Genomic DNA, 13,641 nt, shown 5'->3' with positions numbered 1-13,641 from the left:
GGTGGGAAAAAAGGTAGGTGGCATTACTTTTGGAATGCACTTCATTGTATATGTTAAATTTAAGAGTAAAAGTCTCTTCCTTACTCTACGTGTGTTACTTTTTTGGGCACCACAAAATTCCCAACTATTCATTCATACACAATATTCAGCAACTGATAGAAAGATAACAATATCTCTACAAAGCTACCATTCACCTATGTATGGAGTATTTTCAGATCTGGACTGGTGCATTTGCTATTAGTTTTTCTTTTAGACAGGGTCCCAAAAAAAGGAAAAAAGTCTCAAATCTAATAGGTCTCACACTATCGTCCAAGCTCCAACCTCTGTCCCATCGCCACAATGTTGCATCCCTGTGCCTGTTTTACAAGTATTTAAATGGAATGTGTTCTGATGAGCTTGTAGCAGTTGTATCCCTTCAACGTACATACCGTCGACTAACCCAACAAGCAGCAAAATCCCACCCCTTCACTGAAAAGCCTTCTACTCTAATGGTTTCTACCTCAGACTGCTAGACTTTGGAATTCTCTCCCTGTTTCCTGCTTCCTTGACTGTATTAATATGCAGAAGTTTAAATGTAATGCAAATATTTTGCTGCTCAACTTCCAACATGGTATTCCCTGTATGTATGGTCCCAAATAGTATCCTCTTATGTCCAAGTGGTAATATGCCTTGTTTGAGGTGAATAATAATAAATAAATTAGTAGACAACTATGTAAACAATTATTTTTTAATCACTACCAGCAACAATTGTTTTCTGAATGCATACCCCCTCCTCGGTGCTCGACTGAGCTCCAGTCTTGTGTAAAACCTTTATAGCAAGAACTCATCTAGCTACCACTACTGCAAAGCACATTTCTTTCTTTCTCAGTGTACTTAAATATAATAATAATCCCATTGACACACTGATTTCTGTAGATCATTAAAGTTAAGCACCATTGAGTAGCACATGCTAGTATATATATATATGCATATATATATATATATAACTACTTAATTTACTCACATAAAATTAATATACGAAAGTATAAATTTATGCATAAACTTTAAGTATTTACTTCAAAAGTGCTCAATACGTAGGTAGAGCTAGTTTGTAAGTTATAAAATATATATGGCGATTAAGCTACACTGAATATTCTGCGTTTGAAGAGTACTAAAGTGGATGAAACGCGGAATATTCAGTGTAGCTTAATCGCCATATACATTTTATAACTTAGCATTACAAGTTGATTTTTTTTTTCTTTTTAAATAATTGTTATTGTAAGAGTATCTTGTGTAGGAGACGGTGAGACTCGTCGTGGGCGACGAAGCGTTTCACTGAAGAACCACGGCAACACACAGCAAACCAACAAACAATGACAGCCACGGCGCGAAGGCAACTAACAAAGCTCAGCTGACTGCACGAATAGAAACGGAACCCAACGGTCACTGTACTGATCGCCACGAACATCAGAACCCGACTGCCTTGCACCTCCAATGGACCGATTTTTATTACTCAAGATGGCCTAGCTAATTTGCATCCCCGCGAGATCTCGCGCGATCCTGCGAGATTCCGTCTCTAATAAAAGCAGGCAGGCGCCATCTTGAAACTCTTTCTTCCGCTGCCCCGACCACAGGATCAGCCACCACCCCACACGCCAGGCACACACGGACCCTCTTGCGCCGAGGGCTACGGTTAGTCTCACACTCCCCCCTGGTCTCCAGATCACATACGTGACACGGCGGACGTGGCCGTTTGATTCGAGCACTCCTGCGGAGGGGTATTGCCGGGACTTCCTCGTCGGAGCTCTCAGAAGTGGCATCGGAAGCATCAGCATTAGAGCTCGCAGTTGAGTCATCAGGTCCATGGGGCACAGGTTGGATCCATCGCTCATCGTCGGATGACTCGCTACTTCCACTGCTTGCCGATTGGTCAGCGCTTAGAGCGGGCGGGACATCCCTTACGTGGCGCGGAGTATCATCGACTAGTATGGCCTGTTCACTGATGACGCCGGTGACCCGCCCCCTCCAAATACTGCTGGTGCACCGGCCGCCGGGTGGCTTCACCCAGACGGTGTCTCCCACTTGGTACGTCCCCTGGGGTTCTCGTTGGTCGGGTAGACACACTTCAACGTCCTTGACGCGCACGTGGTAGTGATGAATCGCATCAGCGGGCGCACTGCCGCCAGTCACGGTGTCCTTAGGCGTTGTGTTGTATCTGTAAACCGCCTCCGCTATCGTACACTTCTTCCTGGCCGCGATCCTCTTCACGGTTCGGTGGAATCGCTCCGCTATGCCGTTGCCGCTCGGCACATACGCGCATCGGTGTCGAAGGCGGATCCCCCAGTTGTCCATAAAATGCCTAAATTCCCTGCTGCAGAACGCCGTGTCGTTATCCGTGAGGATCTCCTCAGGCGGTCCCCTTTCGTAGAATATGGATTCCAATTCGTGGATGACACTGGTGGAATCCTGCCTTGCCAATTGGCGCCAAATCGCAAACCTCGTTGGCCCGCAGTCTATCAGCGTGAGGAAGTGTTGGCTGCCGTAGTGGGTTATATCCATACCCAACCGACTCCAAGTCGCGTCCACTCCCAGCTGTCCTTTCCGCCATCTGGCTGGGGCGGGGTCGATGGACTGGCACGTTTGGCACTCCCTGACCACTGCTCTTACTGCGCTTTTTGGTATTGATGGTCTAGCCAACTTCACAAAGTAGTAGGTCCGTTGCACTCCGGGGTGCCCACTGTCGTGATGTATCTTCCTGATTTCGTCCTCCTCGACGGAGGCAGCACACAGAGGCAATGGCTTAGCTTCTTTCTTCATAGCCTCATACCATCTCTGTGGTACCCAAGTGAGCTTGTCGGCGAGGTTGTAGTCCGAGGTGACGAGCACTACGTCTACAGACAGGTTGTACTCCATCACCAGTTTTTTCACAGTCTCGAGCCTCCGTCTTATCAGCATTTCGCTGGCTGCCTTGGTGCGTGCCCTGGCCTTGCTCGTGAGTGTGTCCGACACCCAGTGGTGCACGCAAAGTGAGTCAGTGTGCACACGCAGTTTCTTCACTTCCCATTGAAGTGCCAGGTTAATGCCCTTTATTACAGCGTCGAGTTCTGCCAGGTTGATATGGGCAGCATCATTCGCCGGTCGCAGCCAGCAAGCATCCTCAACTACGGCCCCATCTTTCTCCAAAACTACACCGATCGCTAGAGAACTTGCGTCCACCCACACGCTCAGTTTGTCTCCCTGCACGCACCAGTCCCCTGTGGCGGGGTCATTCTTTTTCACACTAGCGACGGTCTCCTTTAACATTCGAACCAATAGTTCGTCAGTTATCTCATCGTCCCAGCCTTTGCTGACCGCATTTGCCCTCCTTTTTATGACGCCTGTCGCTGCACGAACCCATCCGCATACTGGAAGGTGCCCCACAAGTTTCCCGCACAGGGAGAACACGGCACGTCTTGTGTAAACGTCGGGAACTGCGGTTCCACGCCTCCACTTCAGGATCCATCGCTCCTCTTGAACGCTCAAGCCCAATACGCGGGCACCATCCTCAAGCCGCTCAGAGTCCTTGCAGTTTAGACCAAACTCGGCAAGTTTGGATCTTACGCGCGAAGAGGACACGATATCTTCGTTCACGTATATATCGTCAATATACGCCGATGTTCCCTTTCTGATCCATTCTTCTTGTGACAACACGGCATTGACGATAGCCTTCATTATCTGGGGTGCTACGTTTAGCCCAAATCTGAGTCGCGTAAGACAGTATCTCTTCCCGGAAAACATCACTGTCTGGAAAGGCAACATCGCCTCGCCGATCCGGACCTGCAAGTATGCTTTTCTCAAGTCCAGTAGGGACACATTGGACCCCTGCCGGCGCCACTCTCGCAGCTTGCTGGCACAGACGTCGGCGTCCGCTGTGAACGCATCAACGTGCGCATTCAACTCACGGTAGTCCATTACCGGCCTCACCTTTGACTTGTTAGGTTGGGCAACTGCCATCAGCGGTATCAGGCCCTTGGGGGGTCCAAGTTTGTCGTAGGGGTATGGAATCAGCCAACCGTTCTTAATCCATTCACGGAGCTCGCTTTCGTATGCAGGCCTTATCTGGTCGGGCATACGGTACTCTGCCACTTTGTTTTGTAGTTTGGCCGGTTCCTTGTCTTCTGACGACCTCCAAGTGGCGGTCCACGCCTTCTGTTGGTTGTCGAATTCCGCACTGAAGTCCGGCTGGTCGACTCTTAGTGCTGCGCACACCGGGGGCCTATCCTGAAACTCTACAACGCCAGCGCGCGTTATGCGCACGCCGCCCAGGGCTTTGATGGCATCGTAGCCTAGCAACAGGTCGAAATTCAGCGGCTTTTCGCGTGTCACCAGCGCTTCGACGTTGGCCGAGTTCCCAGTTCTTGTGCGAATGTGTACCACACCCACGCCGCAACACATTCGTATTTTTCCAGTGATGGTAGTTATCCTGACGTTCTTCTTTTTCCACGCCCGACAGAAGTCCGCACACACTATGGTGCGGGAGCAAACGGAATCAAGGAGAGCTGAACATAACGTGTCATTAACTCAGACCTGAATGACAGGGAGCGCCTTGTTTATTTTCTGTTCGGGGAAGAGGTCGGCACTGGCACCTTGTCCCCGTCCCCGTTTCCCGCACAGTCTCGGGCCATGTGCCCAGTCTTGTTACAGCAGTAGCAGCGAACAGCCGTCGACCGCCTTCTACAATTTCTTGCCATGCGGCCCCGCCCGTTGCATCTGTAGCAGATGACATCACCTTGCGGGCTGGGTCCCTGAGACGGTCCTTCGCCACTTGGTGGGGCCTGTGCGACGGCGACTACCGGTTCCTGCACCGTCGAGTCATCCTTCATTATTGTCCTGGCTCTGTCCACTAGGTCACTCAGCGGTAGTGAAGACATGGTAGAGGTTGCTCGCAGGAGCTGCTTTGCTCCAGCGGGGAGTCCTGACAGGAATTTGTAGGCTAGGGCCCTCTCGGGAAGACCGCCGAACAACACCGTCAGCTTCTTAAGTTCGGCGAGATACACGTCCACAGTTTCGCCCAAGCGTATAGACCTTGTCTCAAACTGCTCCCATGCAGTGGCGGGGTCAGTGGCGAACGCCCTGTACAACGCCGCCTTGATACTCGAGTAGTCACACTTCTCCTCAGCGCTGAGTTGCTGATATACAGCCAAGGCCCCGCCGGTCAGCCACAGAGGAATCACGCGCTCGACATTTTTCACGCCGGACAACTGACAATGTAACTCGACCTTCTCAACCCAGCTGAGTACCGGGTCGGATCCGTCGAATTCCGGTATCAACTTTAGATCGAACCTATCCGCCATTGAAGAAAAGAAAACCAAGTTCGGAGTGGGGAGGCCGAAATAGCTTGTAAGAGTATCTTGTGTAGGAGACGGTGAGACTCGTCGTGGGCAACGAAGCGTTTCACTGAAGAACCACGGCAACACACAGCAAACCAACAAACAATGACAGCCACGGCGCGAAGGCAACTAACAAAGCTCAGCTGACTGCACGAATAGAAACGGAACCCAACGGTCACTGTACTGATCGCCACGAACGTCAGAACCCGACTGCCTCGCACCTCCAATGGACCGATTTTTATTACTCAAGATGGCCTAGCTAATTTGCATCCCCGCGAGATCTCGCGCGATCCTGCGAGATTCCGTCTCTAATAAAAGCAGGCAGGCGCCATCTTGAAACTCTTTCTTCCGCTGCCCCGACCACAGAATCAGCCACCACCCCACACGCCAGGCACACACGGACCCTCTTGCGCCGAGGGCTACGGTTAGTCTCACAGTTATTTTATCAACTTGCATGAAAAGAGCTATGTAAAAGATGCTTAAAATCGTTTGAATTATGCAAATACCGTCAGTAGTTCAAAAGTTATGAGAATTTTAAGTGCCAAAATTTAGTCTTTTCCGTGGACATTTTTCTTTAGAAAAAGTGGGCTAAATTACGGACCTCAACATTTCAAGAAATTCGGTAATTTCGCCACCATTTATTTATTTTTCAAGCTATTCTCATGAAACTTGGTACTCTTATGTAAAAGTGTATGCTCTTTCTGATTATGCAGTCAAATCTGATGTACCTCTTTACCATAAGCCATGAATTATAAATTCAGATGTACAAATTTAAATTTTTTTAAACTGTAGCATGGTATCATACAGTGGGTGTCTATTTATGAACAAAACTAAGTATTATAGTAGTATTTAAATATAGCTTTATTGAGAGCAGGCATTTTCCTGCCTCCTCACCAAAGGAGAGCTTAATCTTGGCTGTAGCCATTGAGTGCCTAAAGAGTATTCATGGCCGGTATTTACTACTCCCCTCAAAGAAAAAAAAAATTGAGTAGATGAGGATTAATCTCAGAAATAAATCAAAGAAAATTTTTCATATAGATTTTGGATTTCTGTAAAATATGGAAATTCCCATAGTCAACCAGAACTTATGCATTTTGGGACTGGTCTAATTTTCAAATTTGTAAATCTTCTCTATCTGGCCCGATATATACCCTATTTTCTGAGATGCAACCATAAATCGTACTCTACATGAATCCTCGATGTAACTTTCACAGTACCAGGATACTAGGAATCCTGATAAGCAACAACTATATATTCACCAGTTGATGGTAATTTTGTCATTTCTATTCTGTTTTACTGAAAATTCAATTATATAAACAAATAAAACGGTAATTTTTTACCTTGGTTCCACCTTAACATTTAAAATGATTAATTCTATAGGTTTTATGGTATGCTGAAAACGAATATCGCATTTAAATTTTCTGCAAATAAGTAGTTTTCCGGATATTAAGCAATGTCATTTCTTATGTTATCGCTGGTGGCCATCTTGATATGCTCAAACGCAACCTCGAGAAACTATGCACAAACGCGCATATCAAGATGGCCACCAGCAATAACATAAGAAATGACATTGCTTAATATCCGGAAAGCTACTTATTTGCGGAATATTCGTTTTCAACATACTCAAAAACCTTAAAAGATAATCATTTCAAAGAAAAATATTAAGGTGGAAACAAGGTAAAAATTTACAAAATGCATCACAATGAAATTCTTTATCGAACCACCTAATTATTATTATTATCATTATTTAGATATCCTCAGTTAAAAAAAAAACGGGTTTGTTTTACAGATTCAAAAAAATGGTCTTAACAATGAGTTAAAGAATAAATTCAAGTTTTACGATATCTTTTTTATTTAATTGTTAGCGCATGACACGATTAGCAACCGTTTTTCTGTCAGCAGATTTGATTTCTATAAAAGATAACATTTTAAGAAATTTCTGCACAATTAATAATTATCAAATATTTACATATTATACATGAAAATAATTCTGAAACTATTATCTATATGAAATGGATGATATATACTGATTTATCTTATATATTTTGAAATATTCTTGGTCAACTTTGCTCGGTCGTAACTTTGCTTCCTGTGGTAGTAAAAATATAAATCAAACACCAGTAGAGACGGACTTCTTTGTTTATATAGCCTGTAAAATTTCAGCCATATCCAATCAAATTTAATCTCGCGCATATGTATCCAAATGTAACGTATAAAATGAAAGCATTGAAAAAAACTTTTTCCCTTTTTGTTGTCGTCATTTTTTACCGTTTTTTTTTCATTTTTAACTTGCAGCATGAAAGAAAAATAAATTAACATCATTGGAATGCTTATTTTATTCTCTTTCCATCAATGTAATTCTTTTAAAAATTGACCCATAAATAAAAAAGATATGACCTGTTGAAGCACATAAGATATGTAATATTGCTGATGTCCATGAAAATACAGCATACGCTTGTAATGCAACATTGAGCCTAGTCAGTACTAAAATGGGTGACCATTTCGGAATACCAGGTGCTGTATGTGCTTTCTGTTTAAGTCAACATTGTTTCCAGTCATCTTGGACTTCTCTTTGCCACTAGATTCAAGCAATGCCGACTCTGGAGAGGAGTGGTTAGCGATTCTACAATCCTTGCTTTACAAAACGTTGCACAAATAACTCAAGATGAGAACAATAGTTTGATCCAATACAAGTAATAACGATCGGCCCTCATCTCAAAAATTCAGAATTTTAATACAAAGTCCAATTTATTTCTGATAAATATAAACTAAGTTTCTGAATTTTTTAGATGAGGATTGATAACTTGTATTGGATTAAGACTATTGTTCTCATCTGGATTGTTATTCTCACAAAGTTTCACTTGATGTAACCTCCGACCTTTGTCAGGTGTATCTTGATAAATTGTTCTGTTTAGTTAATGGTGGGAAGAATTTTTTTTTTTCTTTTTTTTTTTTTTTTTTTTTTTTTTTCTAACGAACCATAATCGTTAAAATTGAAAATGTTTTCATGAAATGAAAAGATCATCGAGTTGTTTGCATTTTTCGTGCATAGGGATTTGATATAACGTTTCTAATTTTTTAGAAGAGCATTGATTATTTGTTAGGGGGGGAACATTCCTCCCACTATTCACCATTAAGAACCATTGTCAAGATACAACTAAAGAAGGTCGGAGGTTACATGAGCCAAACCATTGTGGGAATAACACTCGAGATGGGAACAGTAGTCAGAATGATACAAATTATCAGTCCTCATCTCAAAAATTTAAAAACATTCAAGAATCATTGTAGAACAAAATTGGACAGTTCCTAGCATTGCTGATGCATTATAAGTAAACGTGTTGCATTTTTATAAACAAATGTTAAACAAAGAAATGTATATGAGATGCACGTGCATTTTACAACAGATGCATACTCGCTGCACTTGTGCGTTATTCCTGGTGAGTGATCATGAAAACACGAAGCAATTTGCAGTCTTCACTTCCCATGCATGTGTGGCCGTTGATCTTCTGTTAACTGAAAACAAATAAAATTCATGCATCGAGACAGAAGGAGACTTATTGGCCATTTTAAAGGCTTTATTAGAGAGAGGTTCATTCATAGGTGGAGAGACCAAGAGTAATTCCTTATAAAATAAATGCTACAATTACTTAAAGAATTGGTCGATCCAGAAATAGTCCCGAGGAGATTCACTTAAATCTCTACAATTGTGAGTACGTCTGGATTGGTTGTTTTCTCACCACAAACTGCTCAAAATTCTGTTCCAATTCTTAAATGCATTATTTTCTTTTATGTAATCAACGCTTGCGTCTAGATGGTTTGACTAGGTAGCTTACCTTTGAATCCCAATCACCTCACTCACTAGATGCACTGGGTTCATCTTCGTTTGTTGCCAGGTTATCCTGACATACAGTTAATGTAACATTCTCGAAATGCATACTAGTTGACATAATCGCTACCTACTGGCATAAGGTCCCGGTATATAATACACAACATGGATATGAATTGCTTAACATGAAAGTTTAATCCTTTTTATAAAATCAAGTCGTACTAGAAAAAAAAATGCCTTGATTTCAACTTGTTTTAGCAGCGATAGTTTTACGTGCTGATGTTGGACAGCTTTTAAAAATTGACTTATAAACTTATCTCTGGTTAGGTTTTATTGGAAGTCATTTCCTTAAATGAGCCAAGGTTTTTACAGACAGGATGTCTTCCCTGCTGGCAACCTAGTGTGGTGATGGATGGGGGGGGGGCAGTATTTTTAACTGCGATACCATCTCTGGGTGATTGCCCAACCAATCAAAACTGAGAATGCCTCAAAATTATATTCTGTTTCTAAAGCAAGAGGCAGATTATGATATAAACATAAAAGAACGACAGCATCATTTTTATATAAAACTAGCGGGGGTACCCAGCATTGCCTGGGTGTCGAGAGGTTTTATAATAAGGGTAATGAGCTATGAAGCCCTAAAAAAAAAAATGGAAAAAAAATAGCTGCAGTAGCCAGGCTCGAACCTGTAAAGCGAAGGAGGAAAAGAAAGTGAAAAAAAAAAAGCCAACAGGTGGCAGAATTTTAAGGCAACTTTCACTACATTATTTTTGCACCCTATTTGCTTCTCTTCTAACAAGAGACAAACCAGAAAATCTAACACTGGCCATAATCCTCTCGTGGTTGCTGACTTTCTGTTTAACTTGAGATAAATAAACTACTTGTGTATGAAACACAAGGAGATTTGAGTTTTCAAGGTTTTATTTAGAGGAAGAGTTTGCTCATGGAGGATGAGACTACCTAGACTAATTATTGACTTAATTTTCTTAACGATGGGAATTGAGAGATACAGACGGGCAAAATCTCTAGGTAAGATTCGCTTAGATTTTCTCTACATTGTTGATCGCATTTTGTTTGTATCGCTCCCTGTTCAAGGCTGACTAGAAACTCTTTTCTAAACACGTGATGTTGTTTCTATCATATCGTTCAACACCTGCATTTCTACCGCATATTATATCGGGAGCTAACCTTCAACCTTGTCCTCAAAGATGCCACCTACTGCTAGGTATATTACTTTTTCCACCACGTAACCCTGACATGTACTAATGTGAGGCTTGTCACAACTTATACTAGTGAACTTAATCGCTACTTACTGGCATAGTCCCAATATAAGAACATATTCAGTCATCACCATTTTAACTGAATGACCCTGAACTAATAAAATGATTTGCGATTCGATTTCATCTTTTTCTGTTAATTCCATAAAATGTTGACTGCAAACACAAATAATCATTGAATTAAAATTCATCAATCGCAATCGATATACAATTTTTTTTTTTTAATTTCAGAAAAAGATTTTTGCCATGTTCCGTTCTCTGTTCATCTCGGCCACATCAAAGCCTTATCCGCGGTGCATTCCCCCGTCGCCAAATTCGCGCGCAATGTATGCAGCTGACCTGATGCTTAAATGGACAAAAGACGAACAAGGTAACAAAATGTCAACCTATTTTCACTCGTTCCATGGCAGGTGCTCGTCTGAACTCCAATCTCTGGTCCCCCCTCACCAATCTTTCACGAAAAACACCTGTCTAGCCGAATCCACTGTGAAAAATTTCCCCCACTCTTTATCTGTGCCTAAATCAAAACGTGGATTCCATGAACAAAGCTTCTTTCTTAGAAGTGCATGCCTTTGTAACTCTGTTCCATCTGCCTGCTTCCCACCTGACTACAACTTGCATGCCTTCAAGTCCAACGTAAACAAATTCCAAATGAACCGCCCTCCCCTTAAGTAAACACTTCATCAAATCTCCACACTAACGTAATGTACTTGCAATAACCCTTATCCCTGAGTGGCTTCCGGGCCTTGATAAGTGGTGACCACTGTGTAAAAAAAAAAAAAAAAAGAAAACCTATTTTCACTCGTTCCATCTCTCTCTGCCTACCTCTCCCCCTCTTTAACTCTCTCTCTCCCTTCCTTTCTCTTTCTTGCCCTCCCTCTCTCTCTCCCTCTCTGTCTCTACCCCTTTCCCTTCTCTGTCCGTACCTCTGGCTTTCTCTGTGTCTCTTATTCTTTCTTTCACTCACTTAAATATTTTACATGATCTTTACTTTATCTTATTGGGGAGGGGGGCTGAGAGAAAGTAGAAATTTGACCTCGGGTTTACTTTTGGCATCTTCGTAACTCTTGCTTCCTTTAATCCTCACATTCCATGAACAATTTTTCTGGAAAAGGGGGAAGAATTGCTGTTGTCTGGGTTGGAATCTATCCATCTCAAACTTATTGTTGGTTAGTATTTTTCTTTTTTAGCTCTTTACATCAAGTGGCTTTATGCCTTGTCTGGAGCAATTTCCATAAAAAAAGATCACTGTTTAATCATATTTTGCTGCACTGCATGCTTTCAACTGAACTTTGCCCGGGCATAAAATATGCTTAAATATGATGTTTTAATTTATCCAGATTTCGTATATATTATTATGGAGTCATGGTTTCAAAAGTAAAAAAAAAACAAGTATCTGGATGCTATCAGCTGAAATTGGAACCGAAAACCAAACTGTAACATTCAACTGGTGATGTGACACGCAATGTGACACGCATATGAACTGATTAAAAATAAACTAAGATGAATGTACAAAATGTAGAACAATGTTTTCAATTTTGACCCTTTTTGACCCTTAAGAACTATTTTAACCGTCTAAGGACCCAAGACAGTCCATAAAAAAATCCAATCATTTGAGGCCCCTAGCTTTGCGATGTTTAAGTTTCGAAAGAGATAGTTTGAAAATATGGAGACAGACAGATAGACATCTATATATATAAAAGCGAAAATGTATGTATGTGTGTTCGCTTTTTCTGTATGTCTATAAAAGGCTTTTTTCAGAGAAGCGGTCGGTTGGTTCACAACTTTTTAAAACTTTTTTATAAATCGTAATATCTCACAGTTAACAATGAAGCTCGCCTGTCTATTTAATTTGCTCGATTTCGGGAAGATAAATATTCAACATTTGTCGCTCACTGCATGTGGGTTAGTCTTTTCCCTATAACATCTTGGGAAAATAAAAATAAAAAAAAGCGTTCCACAGTAAATGAAATACTATCCCGCAGTCAAACTTGACCTCATTAACTCATTAAAACGGGCACCTGCCAAATCCAAGTAATTAAATAAATTCAAACGTGTTTCCGTTAGCATCTTGCAGTGGGGCAATGGTTAACGTCGCACGTTTTTCTTTTTTTCACACTTCAATTTACAACTTTGCCTCAACGGTTCGGGTTCGATCCTCATACTTACTTTTTTTTTTTTTTTTTTTCCACACACACCTCCAAATACCCGGGCAATGCCAGGTACCCCTCGCTAGTGGTTTTATAAATTTGAATTTTTTTTTTTTTTTTTTTCCAGGTCATCGATCAATGCAGCCAGTTTTATGTGAAATCAATTTCAGTCCCGATTGCGACCGGGCATGTCTCTACCATCCTAGATTTACCAATGATGTCCTCAGCTGTCTCTTTCTCGATGACATTGAAAACCGGCCCATCACAGAGATTTGAATTTCATAATAGCTTTTCCCTTTTTTATCTTTCAATAAAACGTTAAAAAAAATCTTTCACAATTTTATTTTGTTTTATCAAAATATTTTCCGAATTTTCTTTTGCTTCGAATGTTTTACTTTTTATTTCTCCAACATTCCGGGTCCTGGATATGATCTTAAACTATATCCGATGGTCAGGCCCCACCTTGCGGGCTTTGGGGAGTGAGGAGCCACCTTTTAATTCCCATTGCTCCCAGGTCCACTCTGACCCGGAGTGGTAGTACCTGTTAAGGTCCCAACTATGGGTTAAATAGAATCCGACTTAAAAAAAACAAATATACTCCATTAAAAATCGTTCCTCAAAATAACTAGATTCGGCATTAAATAACCTGAAAAAGGTTGATATGCCGTAAAACAATCAACCAACCAACATTCCTTATATAATCATTTCCATTCTACCAACGCAGCTTCCACAACAGAAAATCTAATGTATGGATGTTAGTGCTTAGAGGGTAGTTTTCCACTATAGTGTCACACACACCCAGAGTCCAACTAATATCTATCTATACTTCTATAAATTTTTTTTTTTTTTGTATTGATATTCATATTAAAAATCCTTTTTTCTATTCATTTAAATAGAAAATACAACTTTGTTATATATGGGTCGTGGAATTGCATTTATCTGCAAAAGATCTAGCTAATTTTCATATTCTTTTAAACATTCATTTTAATTAATTCCCTATGAGTTTTTTCAGTTTTCTTATGAAATGATTATCTTTAGTT

General features: G+C 41.6%; 1 protein-coding gene across 1 annotated transcript in view; it reads left to right on the top strand.

Moving 5' to 3' along the window:
- LOC145240058 (tubulin--tyrosine ligase-like protein 12) overlaps positions 1–12,947 on the top strand; it is a 64,939-nt gene extending 51,992 nt beyond the window's left edge. The window contains exons 13-14 of the mRNA XM_080103679.1: positions 10,683–10,821; positions 12,729–12,947. Coding sequence (XP_079959805.1) covers positions 10,683–10,821; positions 12,729–12,877 — 288 coding nt within the window. The 3' untranslated portion in view covers positions 12,878–12,947. The remainder of the gene's footprint in view (positions 1–10,682; positions 10,822–12,728) is intronic.
- Positions 12,948–13,641: the final 694 nt, after the last annotated feature.

Source organism: Euprymna scolopes, chromosome 19 (assembly GCF_053919585.1).
Source record: "Euprymna scolopes isolate OS-2025 chromosome 19, ASM5391958v1, whole genome shotgun sequence".
Lineage (NCBI taxonomy): Eukaryota > Metazoa > Mollusca > Cephalopoda > Sepiida > Sepiolidae > Euprymna > Euprymna scolopes.
The sequence above is the reverse complement of the archived record's forward strand: the minus strand, read 5'-3'. Positions and strand labels throughout refer to the sequence as shown.